The sequence below is a fragment of the Salvelinus namaycush genome, chromosome 2 (assembly GCF_016432855.1).
Source record: "Salvelinus namaycush isolate Seneca chromosome 2, SaNama_1.0, whole genome shotgun sequence".
In the NCBI taxonomy this organism is placed as follows: domain Eukaryota; kingdom Metazoa; phylum Chordata; class Actinopteri; order Salmoniformes; family Salmonidae; genus Salvelinus; species Salvelinus namaycush.
The window spans coordinates 17,259,056-17,285,099 of record NC_052308.1 but is presented as its reverse complement, the minus strand read 5'-3'; the positions used below and the strand labels follow the sequence as shown (position 1 = coordinate 17,285,099).

Here is a 26,044-nt window from a genome sequence, read left to right as displayed (position 1 = left end):
CTGTCAGCAATGATTGTGTCTGAAATAGCCGAATGCACTAATTTGAAGGTGTGTAACAATACCATTGTATATATTTTATATCAACATCAATTTAATTGAATATTGTTCAAATAGTGGATACATTAGTCATTCTTATTCAGGAAATATAAATGTAATATTACATAGGCCTAGACCTACTGCTAGAATAAATCAACCTTGTGTTTCAGATTGTCTGGGGCCATGCCCTTCTAGAGCTTTTGAGAACCTGGCACAACAAGGACACAACTCCACCATGTCCGCAACCATTCAGAGAGAGACTAGCTCGGCGAACTCTGCTGAAGCCAAGAAAACAGAGCTCAGAGTAAACAAGAAGAAATGCTGTAAGTAGCCTAATGATAAGCCTCCCAGAGCAACATCTTCAATGCAGGACAGCTTTGCGCAGGCAGGACCATAGGCAAGACAGCAACAATGCAGTCTGGATGCTTGCTTCAGGCTGTTTTGACTGGCACATGAGTCTACAGGTGTTATTTTGTTTTGGCTTCATCTCCAAAAATGTTGCTAGTTATGATGTAAAGCTTTCCCTATGCATTGAAAGCACTTTTTTTTTTTTGCTGATGCACACATTAACAAGCAAATTAGTTTAAAAGAAATACAACTGTGTTTATAATATTTTGAGAGGGATTAGTCTTCTTTGAAAATTATTCTGTTGGGCATATTTTGGGCAAATTATTAATTCTCATTCCACATATTTTTATCATGCAGATTATGTTGAAATCTGTTTATAATGAGCCCATATTCCATACAGTATTCAGTTTATCTGCAGTCCTGTTGTGGGTGTAATTTATATGAGAATAGCAAGCCATGGCTTGCCAGTCCACTTTGACATATCCCTTTTCATCTAAGTATACAGTACATGGGAAATCAAGGATAAGAAATGTATCCAATGATGATTGATCATACCAACCAACAAATTTGATAGCTAAATTGTTTTGCCTTATCTACTGTATATAATTTTGTCAGGCCTGTGTATCACTTGTAGATATACAGTATAGACAGTATACAGTAGTATCTGAGTTAGTCTGATGCTAATGCACTATAGTATGTATGTATGTCTGTCTGTCTTTCTGTTCAGCATGGGCATCCTACATGACAAACTCTCCCACAGTGATTGTAATGATCGGCCTACCTGCTAGGGGAAAGACCTACATGTCTAAGAAACTGACACGATACCTCAACTGGATAGGGGTGCCAACCAAAGGTGAGTGGGGGAAGACAGCCCCTACAACATCACTTTTGAAGACATTATACACTGCTCAAAAAAATAAAGGGAACACTAAAATAACACATCCTAGATCTGAATGAATGAAATATTCTTATTAAATACTTTTTTCTTTACATAGTTGAATGTGCTGACAACAAAATCACACAAAAATGATCAATGGAAATCAAATTTATCAACCCATGGAGGTCTGGATTTGGAGTCACACTCAAAATTAAAGTGGAAAACCACACTACAGGCTGATCCAACTTTGATGTAATGTCCTGAAAACAAGTCAAAATGAGGCTCAGTAGTGTGTGTGGCCTCCACGTGCCTGTATGACCTCCCTACAACGCCTGGGCATGCTCCTGATGAGGTGGCGGATGGTCTCCTGAGGGATCTCCTCCCAGACCTGGACTAAAGCATCCGCCAACTCCTGGACAGTCTGTGGTGCAACGTGGCGTTGGTGGATGGAGCGAGACATGATGTCCCAGATGTGCTCAATTGGATTCAGGTCTGGGGAACGGGCGGGCCAGTCCATAGCATCAATGCCTTCCTCTTGCAGGAACTGCTGACACACTCCAGCCACATGAGGTCTAGCATTGTCTTGCATTAGGAGGAACCCAGGACCAACCGCACCAGCATATGGTCTCACAAGGGGTCTGAGGATCTCATCTCGGTACCTAATGGCAGTCAGGCTACCTCTGGCGAGCACATGGAGGGCTGTGCGGCCCCCCAAAGAAATGCCACCCCACACCATGACTGACCCACCGCCAAACCGGTCATGCTGGAGGATGTTGCAGGCAGCAGAACGTTCTCCACGGCGTCTCCAGACTCTGCCACGTCTGTCACACGTGCTCAGTGTGAACCTGCTTTCATCTGTGAAGAGCACAGGGCGCCAGTGGCGAATTTGCCAATCTTGGTGTTCTCTGGCAAATGCCAAACGTCCTGCACGGTGTTGGGCTGTAAGCACAACCCCCACCTGTGGACGTCGGGCCCTCATACCACCCTCATGGAGTCTGTTTCTGACCGTTTGAGCAGACACATGCACATTTGTGGCCTCCTGGAGGTCATTTTGCAGGGCTCTGGCAGTGCTCCTCCTGCTCCTCCTTGCACAAAGGCGGAGGTAGCGGTCCTGTTGCTGGGTTGTTGCCCTCCTACGGCCTCCTCCACGTCTCCTGATGTACTGGCCTGTCTCCTGGTAGCGCCTCCATGCTCTGGACACTACGCTGACAGACACAGCAAACCTTCTTGCCACAGCTCGCATTGATGTGCCATCCTGGATGAGCTGCACTACCTGAGCCACTTGTGTGGGTTGTAGACTCCGTCTCATGCTACCACTAGAGTGAAAGCACCGCCAGCATTCAAAAGTGACCAAAACATCAGCCAGGAAGCATAGGAACTGAGAAGTGGTCTGTGGTCACCACCTGCAGAACCACTCCTTTATTGGGGGTGTCTTGCTAATTGCCTATAATTTCCACCTGTTGTCTATTCCATTTGCACAACAGCATGTGAAATTTATTGTCAATCAGTGTTGCTTCCTAAGTGGACAGTTTGATTTCACAGAAGTGTGATTGACTTGGAGTTACATTGTGTTGTTTAAGTGTTCCATTGTGTTGTTTAAGTGTTCCCGTTATTTTTTTGAGCAGTGTACATGTCCCTTTAAGTCTTCCATTATGACAGACTATTGATGGTGGAACCCTCTGGTGTTTGAGATATCTTTTAATAAGCACTTCAGTCAACTTTAAATCACCAGTATATTGTGTCCTACAAAGTAAATGCCTTCATTATTAGGTAAATGTCACATTTTTAATAGAAAATGTAAAGCTCCTGAGAACTGAGACGCCCCATGTTGAATAGGATCCTACTTTGAACCAGTCCCATTTCTATGATAGGAGACAACCATAACTTAATAAACCATGTAGACACTAATACAAGCAAGTCATAACTCTGTTGGTGCCATTTTGTTAATTTTGTAGTGTTTAACTTGGGTGTTTACCGCCGAGAGGCTGTCAAAGCTTACAAGTCCTACGACTTCTTCAGACACGACAACAAGGAAGCCATGGAAATAAGGAAGTAAGTTACGTTTGTTTTATTCATGCAGATTCCATACTGAGAAAGGATTCACAATTGCCATGCACACTGTTTTGATGGCACATTTTCCATTTTTATTTGCTTAGAACTTAAGTTCACATATGACAGACAAAGTTTTCTATCAATCGTAACATGTTAGAAAAAAATGGTCATTAATCAAGTATTGTTTCCATCAGCATGGTCAGATCTGAGTCAATCTCATTACTCCAGCAGCACACCAGGTTCTCTTATGCATGATTTCACAGGTGTACTTTGCAGCCCCGGCTGCTGCGTCAATGGCTAGTGAGTTTCTGAACCAACACTCTGTCTGCTGTGCAAGCAGATATTCAGTGTACAAAAGACCCATATTATATTAATAGAATGTGTGTGTGTACACACACACCAGTTGTGGGATTCAAATGGACATTTGCTTAGTTTTTCATAGTAATTTGTGATGGATTACTATTTTCCAACTAGCTGAAAGTTTTCTAAGCAAGCACTAAACTTGATCCAGGATAATCACTTAATGAGACACATCTGAATTGCCCTTTATGGACCTGTAAATGGCTACTGCTCTTGACAACATCACAGAATGCTGATCTAAATATATTTCTGGCACTCACTCACTCCTTACAAAATGTTGCATCGGTATGTTCCCTCACTGTTCTGTCAGTGTTACTATTCAGATGTCTGTACAGAAGAAAGATAGGTATACAGTATATCATTCTGGTCTATTGGACTGTTCACCATAGAATCAAACACAAAATGATACAGGGGCCTTTAAGATTGAGTATAAAAACAATATATATATATATTATCTGAGGTTGGAATGCATACCTGCCCCCTTTTCTGCAGACCAACTGTTGAGCCCTTTGATGCAGATTAAGACTACTGCCATTGTATTTCCCTCTCCTCTCCCACAGACAGTGTGCTCTGGTAGCCCTGGAGGATGTGAAAGGATATCTAACTGAAAAAGGAGGACAAATCGCTGTAAGGCATCTACTCTTTCCTTTAGATTCCTTTTTGTCTGTTCAATATATTTTACATATATCCACCCGTTTAGTGATGTTTGCTTTGATTAGGTATTTGATGCAACAAACACAACAAGGGAGAGGAGAGACCTCATTCTTGATTTTGGGAAAGAGAATGCATTCAAGGTAAAAATGTGCTAAATTGCCAAATATATTTTTGTGTTTATCTCCATATAACGTTACTCTGTGTAACGACACTGCATCCAGCCCTGTGGTGAGGCAGTATATTTTAGTGGCGCAGTCTGAGCTGCTTTATTTCCAACAGGTGTTCTTTGTGGAGTCTGTGTGTGATGACCCAGAAGTCATTGCTGCTAATATTCTGGTATGTTCCGATGTCGCCATGTGGGATTGTAATGCTTTACTATGACCCCAGGCCAGGGTCAAAACTAACCTATTTATACACTGACTATATCCTTGTCATGTCACGACTTTCATTTTTCTTTGCCCACATTCTAATGTGTCATATCTCTAAACAGGAGGTGAAGGTGTCCAGTCCAGACTACCCAGAGAGGCACAGAGAGAGGGTAATGGATGACTTTCTCAAACGCATAGAGTGCTATAAGGTTACATACCAACCTTTGGATCCCGATGATTATGACAATTAAGAATGACCAAAGCAAATTGTCTGTCTCAGTGTGTTGCAATTGAATAGGACATTGCTTCAATTAGAGGGAACTGTCCATACCGATCATCATGTGGTATACCTAATAGGCATTAACGTTTGTAGTTCTCGAGAATTGCTGTAAATTTGCTGCAAGGTCAGATGAATGCCACCAGGTGGAGACAGAATACATACAGACAATTGTGTTACTGTGTCTCCCGTAGGGACCTATCCTTTATCAAGGTGGAGAATGTGGGCCGGCGCTTCCTGGTGAACCGGGTGCAAGACTACATCCAGAGTAGGATAGTGTACTACCTCATGAACATTCAAGTGCACTCTCACTCGCTCTACCTGTGCCGGCATGGAGAGAGCAATCACAACATGGAGGGCCGTATCGGAGGTAACTCGGAGCTCTCCCCAGGGGGAAAACAGGTATGTGTGCTGTCTGCCATGACAGTTAGGCCTAGTCCAGAGAGAGCAGTCCATAGAGATAGAGGATTCATCTTTGTACCTGTGCCATTATAGCATCTGTGATAGCATGGGCAGCGCCGTTGAGGCCATCTCCATTTTGAAGTAGTCCATTTTTTTCTTCACGATTGGCTGATCCCCCCTCTTGATGACTCAGTTGGACATGACTCCAACAGGGTAACCAGGAGGGATCAGCCAATGAAGTTGAAAGGCCCCCCCTGTTGACTACATTAAAATGATGGAAGCCCTCAGTGCCAATGTGCCAATGCTAATACGGCCTTTTGTCCAGTAGAAGCCTCTATCAATCTCTATGGAGCAGTCAGGCATATTACTGACCTTTGTCTTTGAGTCAGTAGATCCTACCGATTTCTATTTAGATTTAGTTGAACAGCTAATGGAAAATACTAATTGAAGCTCCTGTACTTTAAATTTGAGGAAACACTGGTAATCTGGTCATGTACTCTTAAATAGTTAATAGCATGTTTACCATGATCATGTACAGTAAGAAGTCCCCTGATAGATGGGCCTGTTATTGACACTAATCTCTCTTTGCCCTTTCTGGTCCAGTTTGCCCATGCCTTGCGCGGCTTCATCGAGGAGCACAAACTGTCGGACCTGAAGGTGTGGACAAGCCAGCTGAGACGTACCATCCAGACTGCTGAGGAGCTGATTGTGCCCTACGAACAGTGGAAGATCCTCAACGAGATAGATGCTGTCAGTACTGACTTTCCCTCTGATCTCTTACTTATCACTGGTCTAAAATAATGAATACCATGATGGTTTAATTTAGGTAGACACCATTTGTGATTAAAATGAATTTGATCTTTGATAAAGGACTTGTTATATTCATTGTTTGAATAATAAGTAATAATTGATCATTATCTGGCAACTCAACTGCCAAGGCACATTTTCCAGAGTTCTCTCTCTCCCATCTGTTAGGGTGTTTGTGAGGAGATGACATATGATATGATCCAGAACTCCTTTCCAGAAGAGTTTGCCCTGAGGGACCAAGACAAGTACCACTACCGCTACCTAGGAGGAGAGGTAAAGTCCTACCCACTTACCACAATATGGAGCCCTTATCTTGTTAGGGATAGCTAAAGCTCAGTGTGTCCCTTCTCCCCACCTGTAGTCCTACCAGGACCTAGTGCAGCGGTTAGAGCCTGTCATCATGGAGCTAGAGAGACAAGGCAATGTGCTGGTCATCTGTCACCAGGCTGTCATGCGCTGCCTGCTAGCCTACTTCCTGGACAAGAGTGCAGGTGGGTGAGCACACACCATACAGTACACACTTACTGACAATGTCACAAACACCAGAAGTCATTGACACTTTTTTTTTTTTACTATGTATTTCGTAGATGATCTACCCTATCTGAAATGTCCACTGCACACAGTGCTCAAGCTCAGCCCTGTTGCCTATGGTAAGACTTTGTGTTCATTAGACTTACGGTAGAATAAATTGACAATTACATTGTGTTATGTTCACATCTGATGGATTTCTTCTATCACCACTAGTAAACTCAGCAAAAAAAGAAACGTCCTCTCACTGTCAACTGCGTTTATTTTCAGCAAACTTCCGGGCTCTTCGCTGGCCATGACAAAACACTGACATTCCTGTCTTGCAGGAAATCACGCACAGAAGGAGCAGTATGGCTGGTGGCATTGTCATGCTGGAGGGTCATGTCAGGATGAGCCTGCAGGAAGGGTACCACATGAGGGAGGAGGCTCTTTCCTGTAATGCACAGCGTTGAGATTGCCTGCAATGACAACAAGCTCAGTCCGATGATGCTGTGACACACCGCCCCAGACCATGACGGACCCGACACCTCCAAATCGATTCCGCTCCAGAGTACAGGCCTCGGTGTACCGCTCATTCCTTCGACGATAAACGCGAATCCGACCATCACCCCTGGTGAGACAAAACCGAGACTCGTCAGTGAAGAGCACTTTTTGCCAGTCCTGTCTCGTCCAGCGACGGTGGGTTTGTGCCCATAGGCGACGTTGTTGCCGGGGATGTCTGGTGAGGACCTGCCTTACAACAGGCCTACAAGCCCTCAGTTCAGCCTTTCGCAGACAGTTTGAGCACTGATTGAGAGATTGTGCATTCCTGGTGTAAATCGGGCAGTTGTTGTTGCCATTCTGTACCTGTCCCGCAGGTGTGATGTTCGGATGTACCGATCCTGTGCAGGTGTTGTTACACGTGGTCTGCCACTGCGAGGACGATCAGCTGTCCGTCCTGTCTCGCTGTAGCGCTGTCTTAGGCGTCTCATAGTACGGCCATTGCGAATTTATTGCCCTGGCCACATCTGCAGTCCTCATGCCTCCTTGCAGCATGCCTAAGGCACGTTCACGCAGATGAGCAGGGACCCTGGGCATCTTTCTCTTGGTGATTTTCAGAGTCAGTAGAAAGGCCTCTTTAGTTTCCTAAGTTTTCATAACTGTGACCTTAATAGCCTACCGTCTATAAGCTGTTAGTGTCTGAACGACCATTCCACAGGTGCATGTTCATTAATTGTTTATGGTTCATTGAGCAAGCATGGGAAACAGTGTTTAAACCCTTTACAATGAAGATCTGTGAAGTTATTTGGATTTTTACGAATTATCTTTGAAAGACAGGGCCCTGAAAAGGGGACGTTTCTTTTTTTGCTGAGTTTAGTTTGACAATTAGGAATGGGTAACATGAATTTATCTCTGCAACTATCCCCAGGCTGTAAAGTGGAAATGTTTTACCTTAACGTGGAGGCAGTGAACACACATCGCGACCGACCACTTGTAAGTAACATTGCATGTTATCCTCAGTGGCAAGGCTTTGCTCCTTTTTGGCATCCCTGCTCTGTTCTGCTCACATATCACATGCTTCACGGAACCTCTTTAACCAAACTAGCTCAAGCTATGTCTGGATAAATGAGTAGTTAGTGTGACTTTATATTTAACTTGTACGAAGCTATGACTGATTACCTTTCCCTGCTTGCGAACACCGACACCACTAAAACAATAAAACTGCATAATACATTTTTTTCTAGAGCAAGTCTTTACATATTTATTTAGGTTTGCACTAGCTTATTAGTTAGCAAGCTAATGTTATCTAGTTAGCTAACTGACAAGGCAGTTACCACCCCATTTGTTTCATATGAAGTGTGTGTAAGTGCAGCACAATGCACACAACACTAAATACTTTACCAATCTAGCAATCTGGCCACTGTAGCTAGTAAAATGATAATTACATCACAATGGATTATTTTCCATGAAGCAGCTGCCTGTAGCTGGCTACTGAGAGTCAATGCAGTGTCTTAACTTTACCTAGCTAGCACAACATCTTGCTAGCTAATGAATAATACTAACCATAACGTTAGCCAGCTAGCAAAAAAATGTATCTATGGGCTGTAGTGACCATGGAGAGTGAATTAAATTGTTTATTTGTCATCTTGCTAGTGAGTTATCTAGCTGTGGCCATCTAGCTATATCAACAAGGGCTGTCTAAAACAATAGTAACATTAGCGCCGCTAGCTATATAGCTAGCTAATATTGGGCCGCTTGAACTCGTCGTGACTGTAGACCATAAAACAACGGACATGCATTTCCAAATAACGCTACTGCCACCTTCTGTTTTGGACTATTTTAACAAGGCTGAGTGGCTGACGACTTCAAGGTCTTTGCTATGTGAACACAAAAGAGAGAGAATGCCGACACTCTGTTCAGAAGTGCTAAGTAGTCGGCAGGCAAACGTTTCACAATCCTACCGGTGTGTCTGAGCTATTAGTGAGATGCCATAGACAATATTTGAGAGGAGCAGAATTAAGTGGAATCTGTTAGTGCTTTTTTTTTTTTTTTTTTTTACTATGCAGAATCAACTTTTTCATATTCCATAGCAAAAGTCCTATTGTAGTGGTTGATCAAGGAGAACGATTGTTTGATTGCTGTGTTTTGGGGAATTGTCCCAGTAACGCTGTGTGTTCCCGGGTCGCTTTCTCTAATGCACCTGGTGTTTCCCCATCTCCAACCAGGAAAAGGTCCCGAGGAACCCAGCTCCCGTCCGGCGGAATAGTTACACCCCGCTGTCCAGTCACGACCAGTTCAAGCGGCCCAGGCTCTACAGTGCCGGCAACCGTCCCTGGCTCCCCCAACGCCCCTTCCCATCGGCCCTGCAGTTCCCCGAGATGCCAGAGGGGGTGCTGCAGCAAAGCCAAGTTAGTGTCAGAAATGGATGGTGCCCTCTTAATTAATCACTCATAATTATACTCAGTCCCCTCCCTCCTCCCACCCAAGCCAATCTCTTCTTTATCCTTAGCATCCCATCACCCTTAAATCCCCTTGATAATTCAGACTCTGTAATAAAAACAGAGTGGACTTCTCCCTGACATGCTGTGGTCTTGTTGGTGGCTTCCCCTCTTTATATTATGTCTGTCTCTCCCCCAACATCAGCTGTTTGTCTTACATGGCCTCCCCTTTTCTTCATGGGCTGTGTCCATCTTGAATATGCACAGCACTATGCCTGTCCTAAATAAACTGCACCACTAACTTCTACTCATTTACATCTTATGAATAGATCACTTAAGTACCATTCCAGATACACAGTTAAAAAGTCTTCCAGTAACCAGGTGTTATACATTAGTCATATGGTGATCTTAGGAGAAACATGCACTGAACAACAATTAGCGTCAGAGATCAATGCCATACAAGGGTCGTAAATATAGACATGTTGATGTTTTGAGATGCATATTCAAAGTTGCTGTTGTGATCCGAGTGTGTTGGTTCGCTTTGCTTTGTTGTGAGTTCAGTGCTTCAGCTAGTCTCCCCATTTCTGTCTCTTCCCTTTCTCCCTCCCTGTCTGTATCGTCATAGCCTCGGATAGGAAGCTGTTGTCTGTGAGTATTTAAGATAAATTCCCGCAGAACTCCACCAATTTAATTTCTGTTTTCACTTATTCACATGAAATGTCATCTCAATAAGACAATGGGGTATGTATAGCATCTTAAACTGATATCATCATACAGTATGATGCTTCATCATAATTTCAGTTCAAGGACATACACTTCACTACTAATAGTACTAATCATTTCGTTCCCACTTTGTTTTATAATGATGATGGTGTATCAGGAGAAAAGTTTTTACCTAGCAGGGATGTTTCTTTTCATTGGTCTCTCTGAGGCAAAACACTAGTAGTAATGTAAGACCTGTCTTCAAGACCATAATTGGTCAGAGTGTTTGGACTCATGTTAATTATCGACTGAGAATATTAATCATGTCTGTTTCTGTTTAAAGGACTCCCTGTGTGAAGGAATCGACTATGACAGCCCAGAAGAAACTAGTGGCTGTGTCCGCTTCTGAGTGACTATGAAGTCACCTTCAAGTTCAGCTGGTGCCTCAGTCTATCACTGTGACACTGAAGTTCTGCTTATCCTATCCTCCATGTCCCTATGGCCTTCCACATCATATAATCATTTCCCTGCATGCCAAATATCTGAAACCACAACTGTAACACCTCTTTCATGTATGCCAATAGAGATCAAACATGATGCCTTATGTGTATCAGAGACCCTTTATGTCTTGTTGAATATATGTGGCAGCATGTTATGGTATCATGAAATCCTTTCCCACTACTGCAGCATAAAGCATTTTTGCCAATTATCAGATACATCCATATTAGCCATCACATGACATTATGAACACAGAAAAACATAGTAGGATAATTTGATATTGTGGTCATATATGGTTTGTGTGGAACCATTTACAATAAGGATATACTGTATATATTTTAGATTAGAAGTTAGTCCAGTGCTCTTAAAAGGGAAGTTGACATGTAAATGAATGTATTTATCTGTCAATTACTTACTCTGTCTTCAGATAACATAAAGGAGTAACAGAAATATGTAAACATGGAATAAGAAAAGTACTACGGTCCTAGTTATCATAGTGTAGCTTCAATACCTTTCTTATGAAATTCTCGCTGAATTGTCCCTTTGATTATATTCATGGTTGAGGAAATGTTTTTTCAAATATACACTAGTAGATTTTTAAGCAACTCAAAGCTTATTTGAGAACCTTGCCTTTTAACCAATTATTACAGACATGCGACTATTAATAAATGTAGCTTGTTAGCCATTACCACTAAAACCAAAACAGTGTAAATATCCCATATTTTAACAGATGCTTTGAGATACTTGAAGGAAATGTCTTATGAATCAGGTCACTAGTGTTTTTATTTAATTTAACCGGTTTTCATTTTCTTTTTTGCTGCAGTCAAAAATATGCACTTTGCATTTACAACATAACTCATGTGCAGAAACATTTTAAGTGACATTTCCTTTGTAAAGGAAAATTCCACCACAAAGTAGTCATTTAATAGGATATTGATATGTAGAATACCATAAGAATGTACAGTAGCTGTATATTAGATATTGAGATGTCGCTATTTGTATGAATGTGTTTGGCATTCTGCTGTGTTTTGAGTTGGTGTTGTGCTGAATGTTTTCATAAATAACCTGCATAAAGTGATGAGATTTTGGGAAATTTGCACCAAAAGCCACTAGTCAGTAGGGGCACACAATATCCTTTTAATTTAGATAAAAGTTATGCTATTACGCACACCCAATTATTCCAATGACTGCGAACTACAGTGTCACAATTATTTATGATTTTTTGCCTGTGTCTTTTGGGGCATGTTGAAAGCCTTACTGAAAAGTAATCTGTTCTGTGCATAGTACACTTGTAAAGATGTGTATAATCATACACAAGAAGGTTCCAAAGAAATGTCAAGAGTTGTGACTATATATTTGATACGTTTTCCAACGATAGCCTGCTCAGCTCAAGAATGTACTGTACTCAATACCCGGCTGCAGTATTATTCTCGTGAATTTTGTCATGTAAAATTTTGCCTGTTGATATGGACTTCATTGCCTCAATTAGCTGGTTTAGCATAGTTGAATTGTATTTAAGATGTTGCTCCAGTAACTGTATTAAAGAGTCATTAAATATGTAAAACCGGTGTAATTTATGTCTCCATTTTCTGTGTGAGTTTGGGGGAAGGAGGAGGTGACATGTTTCAAGTTAATTTGCCTACTCTCTGTACCGCTCGAGAAAGCACTATGCACACAAGCGGCAGGTAGCCTAGCAGATAAGAGCTTTGGGCCAGTAACCGAAAGCTCGCTGTTTCTTATCCCTGAACTGATTAGGTGAAAAATCTGCCTTGAGCAAGGCACTTAACCCTAATCGCTCCTATAAATTGCTTTGCATAAGTGTCTGCTAAAATATAAAGTTAGCTCATGTAATTTCACTTCAATTGCATTATTAGGATGTAAACTATATGAGGCTTTAATATGTCACAAAAGTTAACATTTAATTTGAAAAGAGACTGGATCCATCAATTGAGTGGATCTATCCCCTCTTCTAGCCAAAAGGAAACAAAGCTTGTGTATACGTCATGTGTGTGGCAACGACGTTACGAATAATAACACACTCACATTTGTGACGTTCTACACATCAGAGACTGTCGGTTGATATTTATTGTCCGAGGCAGGGGTACAATTTTCATCAGGTAAGCAAATAAATAATGGTTCAATTATTAATTAAAGAGGTAAATTACGTAGTTATGTAAAGTGAGGCTGCAATCTCGTTAGAGTAAAGTACCATAACAGTTTAGCCAGCTAACGTTAGCCCTTTGCTAGCAGAACACTTGGCTAGCTAGCCTAGTTGTCAAACTAGCTAACACTCAACATCAATTAACGTTAATCAATCACATTGCTCATTTGCTTGTGTTTTGCTAGACAGTTTCACTGAAACCAGCTCGTCTCGTATTGTAGATAGCAGAAGAGGAAAGTGACAACATGCTAGCGTAGGTAACGCTAGCACAGAAATGCTATGTTATTTGTTTTTAAACATTATTTAACTAGGCAAGTCATTTAAGAACAAATTATTATTTACAATTACGGCCTAATTGTAAAGTCCTCTCCCCCGGCCAAACCCTGCCCTAAACAGGTGTTGTGCCGAAAAGCTCCCCCTCCCTCGCGTGAACGTGCACGCACTCAATTCTTCATTGCTGCGACTTGCTTGCTAGTTGAGATTTCTGATCAGGTTAGGCTGCGTTTCATTATATATTTTATGTCGGTTTGATCGTGGGGCACTAGTAATATCTGCAGTTTTCGGTTTGTTTCAAGTCTATTAGTCTATAAATAAATCTCCTTTCCAAAATTCGTCATCTCTACAATGTCTTATTCGACTAGTAGTTGTTCTGAAATGTTTATTGCTTGCCTACATTTGACTCTGTTTAATATAACACACATACATTAATTATTAATTTCGGTTGCCTATCCTGACATTAAGTTAATTCTATAGAAAGTATTTGACTCTAGCCACAAAATTAAGGAAATCTTGGGACTGTAAACGAGGCCTGTAAACTTCAGAATCATTTTGGTAACTCATGTTGACTAGTAGTGTGTGCCACAAAGCAAAATTAGAGTATAAACAAACATTTATTTTAGAAACATTTTGTAATGTTTAAGAAAATAATGATAATACACATTAATCACACAATAACATCACAAAGTTAAGTTTGTTAACAAACATTAAATAAGAAATACAAATTTAGATCTTTGCATAATACGATCAAATTTAAAAAATATAAAAAATCAAACATAAAAAGACAAATAACAAACAAATATTGGAAAGCTGCAACCGCTCGACTGAACATTTAGTCCACTTTTATGGAACGTTTTCCAGGTGATACCGTCGCCTGGAACTCAAGCCTAACCTAGTCCTGACAGGCAGCGCAGACATAATCCTCCAATGATGAGATGGTTTTCATACAGGACTGGTGGAACCATCGTGGGCACAACCAATCTGACATTTATGATGAAAAATGTTAATACATATTTTTTTTTTTATACATTTTCTTGAAATACAATTATTTCATTTATTATCAGACAAAGCAGATGATACTACCTCTAGAAATTTTCAATTCTAAAGGCACATTTTTAGGAGTATGAATTTGTATAAGTAGTAATAAGCAATTACCCAGTTAGTGTCTTCCTCATTATTGTCCACCTCCCCACAGAAGTGGCACAGTTGGCTCAGGTTATCTAGCAAAACATGTCAAGTAGTCTATAAATCTTTACATGCATTTTTCTGAGCAAACAGGGAACAAGGGAATAGTTACATAATTATTTAAATACATGTGTTTTAGTGGCCATCTAGTCAGAAGTTGGATCAAAGTTAACCTTGAAAGATCCATATCAATGTTTTTTTATTAAATTAGAAATTGAACATAACAGCGTCTGAGGAGAGTGACTGCTATTTCTTCTCTCATGATGTTAACATCTTTGTCCGTATTTGAAAAGACAAATCGACTCCTCCTTCAGAACACATTTAGCAAATTGGGAAAAACAGTTGTTTCCCCCCAAAAAATTGTTACACTTAAGATTCTAACATTTAAGATTTGAAGTACAACACAGCTATAATATAATTTGACAGTTCTGTTTTGCCTTTTAGTCAGTATTCTATCAGTAGGTTCATTGTACATTGCCTTGAAAGTAAGTATGAGAGTATAAGTAAAGACCCCAAAATAAGTAACATCTTGTTGGCATGGGTGAGGAAGGGTACCACACGCCCATCTGGAGATATTACACCCCTTCTCAGGTGCGATCTGAACATATATGTTAATAAAAGTACAGCATTTTGAAACACTTTATTGATTACAATATAGAGATTAATAACAGAGGGGAATCTGAGAATGCAGGGATTCCAGCAGGATGTGAGTTGAAGTAGTCAAATCTGGAGCTGACAAAGGCTCTGACTTAGCATCTTGGGGTCATCGATGGATGGTGTGGAGGAAGAAGCAGAACGTTCAGGTTAGAGCTGGAATGTAAATGACGTGATCATCTCAGATTATCTAACATCTGAGAATGGGCATCCCTCGTATGAAGAGCATCTCTGTCTTGCTGATTATGTGCTGTCATCCAGGTGGAAATGTCACCTGCATATCTGATGTAGGAAAAGAGATAAGTTGAGTATCCTGTGAATATGTTTATGTAGTGAGTGTGAGATATAGATATATATATCTATTTTCAATGATCATTATTGTGTTTTGTGGTTGAGGGGTGGGGGGAGGTTGATGGGGACGATGGAGGTGCTGGGGCTGTCCTATTGAGGGCGAAGAGACCTACTGGGGAGGGGATTCTTCATGGAGGCACATTCAGTCATAGTTTTGTATATTATATTATACATATTTTTTTCTATTATTATAACAGTTTACTGTGATTATGGATATGCACTTATGTTGACTTGTATATTTGAACTTTCTTTTTGCCTAGAGTACACTTTAATTTTATTACTACTGTACCTACATTCTTAACTAAAACAGAAAAAGTGTAAAGAAAAAATGTGGAAAAGCACAATGGGATGGGGATGGAGGGATGGATATAGAGAACAGTAGAGGGCTCTGAAAACTATTATTGCTGAAATAACCACTTCTTTTTGTGACTAGAGTCAAATACTTCCTGTGGCACACATCAGAGGGCATGATAGGTCATCAAAATTATTCTGAAAAGTGCCAGGCCTTGCAGTCCCAAAATAGATTGGGGGGGATTTCGACAGACACGAAAATGGCCTTGCCGACCCCCCCCTCTCCTTCTAATTTCCTTAACTTTGTGGCTAGAGTCAAATACTTTCTATAGAAAAAACGTCACGTCAGGATAGGCAAATTAATAATTAATATGTGTTATTTTAAACAGAGCGAGTAAAATGTAGGCAAGCAAACATTTCAGAACAACTACTAGTCGAATAAGACATGGGAGAGATGACGAATTTTGGCAAATACATTTATTTCTAGACTAATACACTTGAAACAAATAGCCAAACCCGAAAACTGCAGACATTTCTAGTGCCTCCCCTGTTATCAAACCACCATGAAAAATAAAGGGAAACGCAGCCTAACGTGATCAGAAATCTCAACTAGCAAGCAAGTCGCAGCAATGAATAATTGCGTGTGTGCACGTTCACGTGAGGGAGGGGGGGTTCTGGCAGGGAGAAGCTTTCCGGCACAACACCGGACGACGCTGGGCCAGTTGTGCGCTGTCCTATGGGACTCCCGATCGCGGCCGGTTGTGATCAGCCTGGGATCGAACCCGGGTCTGTAGTGACCCCCTAGCACTGCAATTCAGCGCCTCTCGGGAGGTGAAAAAGATCTTGGAGTTGCAGAACAAATAAATAGTTGCAGTCAGTTGTTTTGCTTGCACTGCTGTGATCGGCAGTTTAGCCCCATCGAAGTGTCATCAGCATGCTGTGACTTCAAATAAATTACTTTTCCATTAGAAATGAAAGTAATGTCTTGCTACAAGGTTCCTTGGCCTGAATAAACTAGCATTCACTTGTTCAGTTGTATGTAGCCTACACGCCTGTGATGTTCCTTTGTTGAATGGTGTTTTATTACCACAGGTTAAGGACCCCAGGATGTTGCGTCTGCGTTGCAAAACCAAAAATGGGAGCCACATAATGCAGGGCCTGACGCATCAGTCCTGTGTGCAGGAGCTGAAGAGCAAGGTAGAGGAGCTGACTGGTATCCCCTGTGATGTACAGAAGATCATGGTCGGTTACCCTCCCTCTAGCTTGGACCTCCGAAACGGAGATGCTCACCTCAAGGACTACCCCATCAAATCAGGTAGGCTATGTTGTCTCTCTCTTCTCACTTGAATCAATCACTTGTGACTTTTACACAGCTGGATACACTTCACCATGCAGTGTCATGGCTGTATTTGATTAAGAAAATGACTGTTGCAGGAGACACTCTCATTGTTGAGGAGGAAGAGAAGAACAAGATGAAGACCCAGACAACCAATTCAGCTGTAACTAAGGGACCCCGCCTGGAGTCTCCCCCTGTGCTGGCCAGAAGGGTCGTTCCAGCAGACAACTCCTGCCTGTTCACCAGTGTCTCCTATGTGGTGGAGGGCGGGGTATACGACCTAGCGTGTGCCCCCGAGATGCGAAGCCTCATCGCCCAGATCGTGTCGAGTGACCCAACGGCTTACTCTGAGGCAGTTTTGGGAAAGACCAACGAGGAGTACTGCACCTGGATCCGACGTGACGACACCTGGGGCGGAGCTATAGAGGTGTCCATCCTGTCCAAATTCTACCAGTGTGAGATCTGTGTAGTTGACACGCAGACAGTGCGTGTGGATAGATTTGGTGAGGACGCTGGCTACCACAAACGTGTGCTGCTCATCTACGACGGCATCCACTACGACCCACTGCAGAAAGAAACGCCTGGTTCCGACACTCCGCCCCAGACCATCTTCTCCACCACAGATGACATCATCCTGGCCCAGGCCCTGGAGCTAGCGGACGAGGCGCGAAGGAAGCGGCAGTTTACGGACATCAACCGCTTTGCCTTGCGCTGCATGGTGTGTCAGACAGGCCTAGTAGGACAGAAGGAGGCCCGGGAACATGCCAAGGAGACGGGCCACACCAACTTTGGAGAGGTGTAAGTCAGAGCACTCCTCCTCCTCTCACACCCCCCCACCTTACCTCACAACCACCACCCCCATGCCGTCACATCTGTGTCTGTACGATCCTCTACCTCACTTGGTCCAGCGAGATTCTGCAGACCCTGAGTTCTGTCTTACCCGTTCAGTATTACTACTACAGCTGTTAGCTCACAGGCTAATCTACTGTAAGGTTCTGATCTCATACAAAATATCCTCTACAATTGTTTTAGGTAAATTTTTAAACTCAGTTTTGAGTCTTCACACTAAACTCAAAACACAGTGGGTGATTGTTTGTTGAAGTCTTGTTGCTCAGTAATGTAGCGTTTGTGGACACTAATGGAGCAGAAAACTTTCTTAATACCAAAATTGTAGATGCCTGGAAATGCCTTGCTTTTTCAGTTCTGACTTGTGGCACAACCGGCATGGCTCGATAGTACTACAACAGAAATCTTTTTCCAGGGCCATTGTGACAAGATACATGTTTGATTTCACACATCAATGAAAATATTAATTAAAATGTTTTTGTTTGTGCCTCACTAGTACTTGGAAAAACAGTGATAACTGTTGCAAAATATCAAATATAAACCCAGTCAGTCACTTGGTAGAGAAGCTGTTATTTTATATTGGCAATGCATTTAATATTTGTAATAGCAGAGTTTAGCTAGATTCTTTATAGGTCAATACAACCCTAAATTATCCAACAATGGTGCTCTGACAACTGTATAAGCTATTGTGTAAGCTATTACTGAATTTATTTTGATATTTTCTGCATTGTGGGTTGTCAGGTGTTTGGATTGAAATATAGCTCTGCATTCATCTTGATGTGGAACATTAACATTTCATGCAATTATTATCATGCCATGGCACTCTAGCATCAAAAGGCCATGGCATTACCCACAGTGGGATTGGTTTTTTATTATATTTATTTGTGTCTATTTTGTTGTAATTTGAATTATGGTATTTTGTATTACAGAGAATCGATAAGAATGCTACATGCTTATTTTCATTTTAATCTTAAAATGATTAGACAGACTTACAATCTATATCATTCAGTCTGTGATGAATCATTATATATTTGTAGTTCAGGTACTGCACACAATGTGCTTTGCTTTTCAACATTCTCTTCATGATAGTGTTTTTCTTTTTCATTTCCCATTAGCCTCTCATTCACACCCTGGAGGTCTTGTTAGACTAATGTGAGGACCACCAAATGATGTCATAGTTGTAATGTTGATCTATAACCATGTTTCCATCCAGTTTTTATGCAAGATAAGTCATACCATATTTAAAAAATAAAAAAAAACCCAGCTGTGATGGAAACAGGAATCTTCGGTACAGTTTTATAAATGCAGACAGATTATGTGTTCGTTCGACATGGTGGGTTCTTTTTGTCTTTAAAATTAATTATGCGAGAAATGGTGGAAACACCTTTATGCGCAAATATTGATATAATAACCATCATATTGACTTAAACTTGGAGTCACGCAATTATATGGTGTGTGTGGTTCTTCCACTACTACTGGAAACCATGTAGTTTATTAGGCTGCAGATGAAATAAGTTCTGAACTTCACAGGCTGGTAAAAGTGCACAATGTTGAGCTTGATGCTCCTTTCCAATAAATATTCTGGTGACATGATGACTGCAGTTTGACCAACAAATATTTCCACCCTTATCCGTAATAATCTCATCATATAGACTAGCCTATTCGCACTGTATCTGCAAGCTGTTGGCTAGAGCGCACTTGCCAAGACTAGAGTAGGCACATCTTGCCATTTAACTCAACAGTTTGTGTCAAAACTATCAGTGGAGTTGAAAATGTGATGTAAACACATTGAACTTTAGATTTTATTTGGAACATGAAAACTTTAGTGAAATAATACATTGTGTGCACTACGTCATCATGCACTGATTTTGATCCGCAACAAGTCAGTTTGGTGGAAAAAGCGCATATTTTCTTTATGCGTATTTTAGAATATGCAATAAAATCTGTCTCCAATTGGATGGAAACCTAGCAACTGTGCGTTCAATCTAAATGCATGAGAGGAAGACTGCCACTGTTCTACTTTCACAGCCACCATGATCTCATGCCTTGCTCTTGAAGCGGAGCCATTGAGATGGTTGAACCCTATAATTCTCACACATGAAAATACATGAATTCTGACCGTTTTCTTCAAGTGGTTGATACTGTTGTTACTCGTATATATTATCATATAATTTTGGGTTGTTGGCAGAGATGAACGGCTGGGGATTTGTTTTTTCCCCCCATCTAACTATTAATGCAGTCTAAAAGCTCTCGCACATCATTTCTCAAAACAAAATATTTATTTTAGCTTTTGTCAGCTGGTCGTAAACAGACTCCAAAGTGTCCCCTATACAATTCAGAAAACTCCTTTGACTTGTTATTTATAGAAAATGGACAGGATGTATGAGCATTATGAATGCTTGTCTTACAATGAAATAATCTGGGTCAGGGCTGGCTTTGTGTGGAATATGTTTCCCTGTTCTTGCTTGGATTTTTCAAAGACTTGTGTGTAAGAGGTCTGGGGCATGGTTCTAGTGGGTGTTGATTTGACTCAAATAAGACTTCTCCCACAACCCATTACATGGATGTTCAAGGAAACGTTCAATGAATGTTGCACTCAAAGCACTACAGAGAAACTGGGTTTACTTGATTTTTCCAATGTTGTCACAATAAAATAAATCATTTAGGATATTATTTGAGTGAATGTGTTTTTGTATTCGGTTTTAGATTCTAATGTGCTTTAAGCCCTACATATTGATACTGTATTGTCAACCAATGAAAGATCTCTAGTAGAAAGAGGAGGAAGGGAACTAAGGTACACAATAGTACATTTTGGTAGATAGAAGGTGCTCTTTGGTAAAAGGGGTAAATTGGTCATCAAAAAGAAAGGAGGACCAAGGCACTCTTCATATAATTAATTAAAATGCCTTCATTAGTATGGCATGTTCAATAGAAACAAAGTTTTAAAATTGATTTTTAAAACTTTGTTTCTATTGAACATGCCATACTAATAAAGGCATTTTAATTAATTATATGAAGAGTGCCTTGGTCCTCCTTTTTTTAATGAAAGATCTCTTAGTGAATGGCAGCCATACTATTGCTGTTACCCTACTGAAATGTAGGCTACTCTGTTCTAACAGTGTACAAGGGTCTCTCTGTTGGATTACACTTTAGTTCTATGTTGTGAAGCATCTCTCTGATGAGGGCATGAAATGTGGAGCTCTAGTAACCTTAGACACCATCAGTAAGGGGCCGATTCAGACTTAGGAAATGTACGCCTATCCTATGCACTTCTAAGTATTTTCACGCTCAGAATAAATTTCATTCAACCCCTGAAAATCCTCCCACTTGCTGGCCAACAGATTTTCTCGTGGAGTTTTCATTCAATAGGGTTTTCAGTACATTTATCTTAAGCCATCCCTTTAAAGACGGTGTACCTTTTTAGTTTGAATTTTGTTGACAGACTCACTAGAATATATCGAGAGAACGGCTTCAGAATATTAGGGATCAATGAAAGAAAGCCATCTAAATATATGCATGTTCTTCTCCGTTTCAGCACCAATTCTTGTACATTATTAGGTTTAGGAAAGTATTTATGAATCATTAAAAAACATGGTTTGGAGAGCCTTTACACACATTCTGAAAATTGCCACATTCAGTTCTTCAACCAATGGTAATGTTGGAAGGTTAGTGTACAGTTGAAGTCGGAAGTTTACATACACCTTAGCCAAATACATTTAAACTCAGTTTCACAATTCTTGACATTTATTCCTAGTAAAAATTCCCTGCCTTAGGATCACCACTTTATTTTAAGAATGTGAAAAGTCAGAATAATAGTAGAGCGAATTATTTATTTCAGCTTTTGTTTCTTTCATCACATTCCCAGTGGGTCAGAAGTTTACGTACACTCAATTAGTATTTGGTAGCATTGCCTTTAAATTGTTTAACTTGGGTCAAATGTTTCTGGTAGCCTTCCACAAGTTTCCCACAATAAGTTGGGTGAATTTTGGCCCATTCCTCCTGACAGAGCTGGTGTAACTGAGTCAGGTTTGTAGGCCTCCTTGCTCGCACACACTTTTTCAGTTCTGCCCACAAATTTTCTATGAGATTGAGGTCAAGGCTTTGTGATGGCCACTCCAATACCTTGACATTGTTGTCAGACTGCTCTATCAAATCATATAATTAATTATAATAAACACACAGAAATACAAGCCTTAGGTCATTAATATGGTCAAATCTGGAAACTATCATTTAGAAAACAAAACGTTTATTATTTCAGTGAAATACGGAACATTTCCATATTTTATCGAACCGGTGGCATCCATAAGTCTAAATATTGCTGTTACATTGCACAACCTTCAATGTTATGTCATAATTATGTAAAATTCTGGCAAATTAATTACGGTCTTTGTTAGGAAGAAATGGTCTTCACACAGTTCGCAATGAGCCAGGCGGCCCAAACTGCTGCATATACCCTGACTCTGCTTGCACAGAACGCAAGAGAGGTGACACAATTTCCCTAGTTAATATTGACTGCTAACATGAATTTCTTTTAACTAAATATGCAGGTTTAAAAAAATATATACTTCTGTGTATTGATTTTAAGAAAGGCATTGACGTTTATGGTTAGGTACATTGGTGTAACATCAGTGCTTTTTTCGCAAATGCGCTTGTTAAATCACCACCCGTTAAGCGAAGTAGGCTGTGATTCGATGATAAATTAACAGGCACCGCATTGATTATTTGCCACGCAGGACAAGCTAGTTAAACTAGTAATATCATCAACCATGTGTAGTTAACTAGTGATTATGTTAAGATTGATTGTTTTTTATAAGATAAGTTTAATGCTAGCTAGCAACTTACCTTGGCTCCTTGCTGCACTTGCGTAACAGGTGGTCAGCCTGCCACGCAGTCTCCTCGCGGAGTGCAATCTAATCGGCTTCCAAAAATGCCGATTACCGATTGTTATGAAAACTTGATATCGGCCCTAATTAATCGGTCGACCTGGAGCAGTGGCTTCTTCTTTGCTGAGCGGCCTTTCAGGTTATGTCGATATAGGTCTCATTTGACTGTGGATATAGATACTTTTGTACCCGTTTCCTCCAGCATCTTCACAAGGTCTTGCTGTTGTTCTGGGATTGATTTGTACTTTCCGCACCAAAGTACGTTCATCTCTAGGAGACAGAATGCGCCTCCTCCCTGAGTGGTATGACGGCTGCGTGGACCCATGGTGTTTATACTTGCATACTATTGTTTGTACAGATGAACGTGGTACCTTCAGGTGTTTGAAAATTTCTCCCAAAGATTAACCAGACTTGTGGAGGTCTAGAATTTTTGGGGCTGATTTCTTTTGATTTTCCCATGATGTCAAGCAGAGGCACTGAGTTTGAAGGTAGGCCTTGAAATACATCCACAGGTACACCTCCGATTGACTCAAATTATGTCAATTAGCCTATCAGAAGCTTCTAAAGCCATGACATCATTTTCTGGAATTTCTGGAATTTTCAAGCTGTATAAAGGCACAGTCAATTTAGTGTATGTAAACTTCTGACCCACTGGAATTGTGATACAGTGAATTACAAGTGAAATAATCTGTCTGTAATTAACTGTTGGAAAAAGGACTTGTGTCATGCACAAAGTAGATGTCCTAACCGACTTGCCAAAACTATAGTTTGTTAGCAAGACATTTGTGGAGTGGTTGAAAAACTAGTTTTAATAACTACAACCTAAGTGTAGGTTAACTTCCGACTTCAACTGTACATATAATTATAATAGGGAGAATAGTGTACAATAGTAGGCTATACCCTCGTCTATTGCCTGCACTAACTATGGAACTGTGTGATGACACGGGCAAGTATTGCGCCATGCATCAGGTTCAAACTGTTACGGCTTGGTCTGATGATTAAAGTAGCCTACATGTTTTTTCTTTATGATCAACTGTTACTAATGATCCTCAGCAACAACCACACGGCCTGATGGCGTTTACAGAGGAAGCAAATGAAGGTAAACGGGAAAAAATGTATTAAATGGAATGATAATGTAAGCTATATCAACTGAAGGGAACTAACAGTAAATTGGCAGTTGAACATGTGTGGTTATAAGCTTCAGCTTGTTAGGGATAGGCATCCTGTCAATGGGACAGTTGTAAATCATGTAGTGTCGTGTCATGATCGCAGATTTGAGAGAAACAACAAATGTCGGTACATATAAGTGTCTTATATCGGCTGAAAGCTTAAATTCTTGTTAATATAACTGCACTGTCCAATTTACAGTAGCTATTACTGCGAAAAAATGCCATGCTATTGTTTGAGGAGAGCTCAAAACAACAAAACACTTTTCACCGCGACAGGTTTGATAAATTCACCTCTGAAGGTGAAATGTGTACTTACATTCTGAAATATTGCTCTGATTTATCGTCCCAGAGATAACATGAAGTATCGTTTTGTTAGATAAAATCATTTTTTATATCCTAAAAATGTCCATATATATAGCATGCACAATCGATTTTGTATTTCCACTCGTTCAATTTGCAAAGAAAGGAATCTGTGAAAATCTAACCCTAAACGTTGTTTCAACCAGTCAAATGACGTTATTATTTATTCCTCAGAGATCCTAGAACATAACCAGACTTCACTCTATCATTAGGAGTGTAGTATATCCTATAGGACACCAAATTTGGTCAGAGAGCGACGCCTTCATGGCGCGCCGATGACACGGGCAGTCTTCACTTGATTGACTTTGTCAAATAAGCACCAATCGGGGTCAAACAAAGCTAACTAGATAGCCAATGAGCTGGGCTTTACGGGAGTATGCGGAAGTATACCCCGTATCTGTCGCACAATTTTGCTGCTAACCTTGCATACAGCAAGCCTTTTCCTTTTGGACAAAAATTGCAAGACTTTAGAGAGTTATGAAAACTGGGTGTTTTGCAAATGTTGAATTTATAATATGGCTACTAATACTGGAAAAGCTAAATCAAAGTCCAAGTACACAGATTTGACGATATTCTTGCAGAAAAATGTAATGTAAATATACATTTGGGCAAATCATGAAGGACACCTGGTAACTTCACACTAAATGTCATGTAGCTTGCTCATATTTCAAGTTATCAGTCGGAAACTTTGCCCATACACTACTGCCCTCTTATGGACACCATTGGAATTCACAACCAGAGTGATGGATAGATTTGGGACCTTTCTGGTGCATTTCAAAGATGGTGATAGAAAAAAATACCAAAAAAATGTTGTTTTTTTCTTTTTATTTTCTTCTACCAGATCTATTGTGTTATATTCTCCTACATTCAATTCACATTTCCACAAACTTCAAAGTGTTTCCTTTCAAATGGTACCACGAATATGCATATCCTTGCTTCAGGGCCTGATCTACAGGCAGTTAGATTTGTGTATGTCATTTTAGGTGAAAATTGAAAAAAAGGGGCTATCCCTAACAAGATTTATCAAGCCTACGGATGGTCGATACGGATAGTGGTTAATATTTAATATGATAGAAACAGAAATCCGCGGTAGCCTATAATTAAGACATTCGAATGCCCATCCCTGCAAGTTAAAAAGCTGTACAATTTAAATTCTGCATAATGGCACAGTATTTCATAAACTTTACAGTGGGAAAATTGATATGTTGATATGCTCCAGTTTGCTGCCATATGACTGGTTTCACATTTGTAAAATAGAGGTAAAATAGATCAAAAATAAGTGTAATTTATATTTACAATTCCCTTTTCCAAAACGGATTACTCATTTACGTAGCTCTTATCTCCCATCAAGTTGTAAATTACAGTGCATGGAGAATAATGTTATTTCTATCGGGAAAAATAAGGTAGATGCTTTTCCCACTTGAAACTGTTATGCTGGTGAATGAGGACCCAAAAGCGACTTAACAGAAACAGAGTCTTTATTCCAGTCTTAAACAAAAACGATACTCCTGGATATTATCTTAGGTAAATACAAAACAGGAAAACTGAAATCCTCTCGTCAGTAGAGAGGAACGACTGGAGACGCGACCACAGACTGCAGGTCGCTTCGGGAAGGCACAGGCCGTAGCTGACATAGACACCTGCTCACACGCAGCATCTGAAGAAGGCAAAAACACGACAGGGCGGAACAAGGACACAGAACAGC

At 40.5% G+C, this 26,044-nt stretch overlaps 2 protein-coding genes across 2 annotated transcripts; both read left to right on the top strand.

Annotated features, from left to right (window-relative positions):
• Nucleotides 1–271: 271 nt before the first annotated feature.
• Nucleotides 272–12,372, top strand: LOC120024698 (6-phosphofructo-2-kinase/fructose-2,6-bisphosphatase 2-like). The gene is made up of 15 exons (XM_038968954.1): nucleotides 272–359; nucleotides 1,112–1,237; nucleotides 3,217–3,313; nucleotides 4,234–4,300; nucleotides 4,393–4,467; nucleotides 4,607–4,663; nucleotides 4,818–4,942; nucleotides 5,167–5,374; nucleotides 5,978–6,124; nucleotides 6,350–6,454; nucleotides 6,543–6,672; nucleotides 6,769–6,831; nucleotides 8,118–8,182; nucleotides 9,415–9,597; nucleotides 10,673–12,372. Exons 1-15 carry the CDS (start codon nucleotides 272–274, stop codon nucleotides 10,736–10,738), a joined length of 1,602 nt encoding a protein of 533 aa, XP_038824882.1. The 3' UTR covers nucleotides 10,739–12,372.
• Nucleotides 12,373–12,865: 493 nt separating this feature from the next.
• On the top strand, nucleotides 12,866–19,190 carry LOC120059594 (ubiquitin thioesterase OTU1). Its single transcript, XM_039008727.1, has 3 exons — nucleotides 12,866–12,944; nucleotides 16,838–17,060; nucleotides 17,180–19,190. Exons 2-3 carry the CDS (start codon nucleotides 16,853–16,855, stop codon nucleotides 17,881–17,883), a joined length of 912 nt encoding a protein of 303 aa, XP_038864655.1. The 5' UTR covers nucleotides 12,866–12,944; nucleotides 16,838–16,852; the 3' UTR covers nucleotides 17,884–19,190.
• The last annotated feature ends 6,854 nt before the right edge of the window (nucleotides 19,191–26,044 follow it).

Coding starts and splice junctions, on each gene's coding strand:
- LOC120059594 (XM_039008727.1), top strand. CDS start 16,853: ATGTTGCGTCTGCGTTGCAAAACCAAAAATGGGAGCCACATAATGCAG. Junction 17,061..17,179: donor GGACTACCCCATCAAATCAG/GTAGGCTATGTT, acceptor TGACTGTTGCAG/GAGACACTCTCATTGTTGAG.
- LOC120024698 (XM_038968954.1), top strand. CDS start 272: ATGTCCGCAACCATTCAGAGAGAGACTAGCTCGGCGAACTCTGCTGAA. Junction 4,664..4,817: donor TCATTGCTGCTAATATTCTG/GTATGTTCCGAT, acceptor ATCTCTAAACAG/GAGGTGAAGGTGTCCAGTCC. Junction 4,943..5,166: donor GATCCCGATGATTATGACAA/TTAAGAATGACC, acceptor TGTCTCCCGTAG/GGACCTATCCTTTATCAAGG.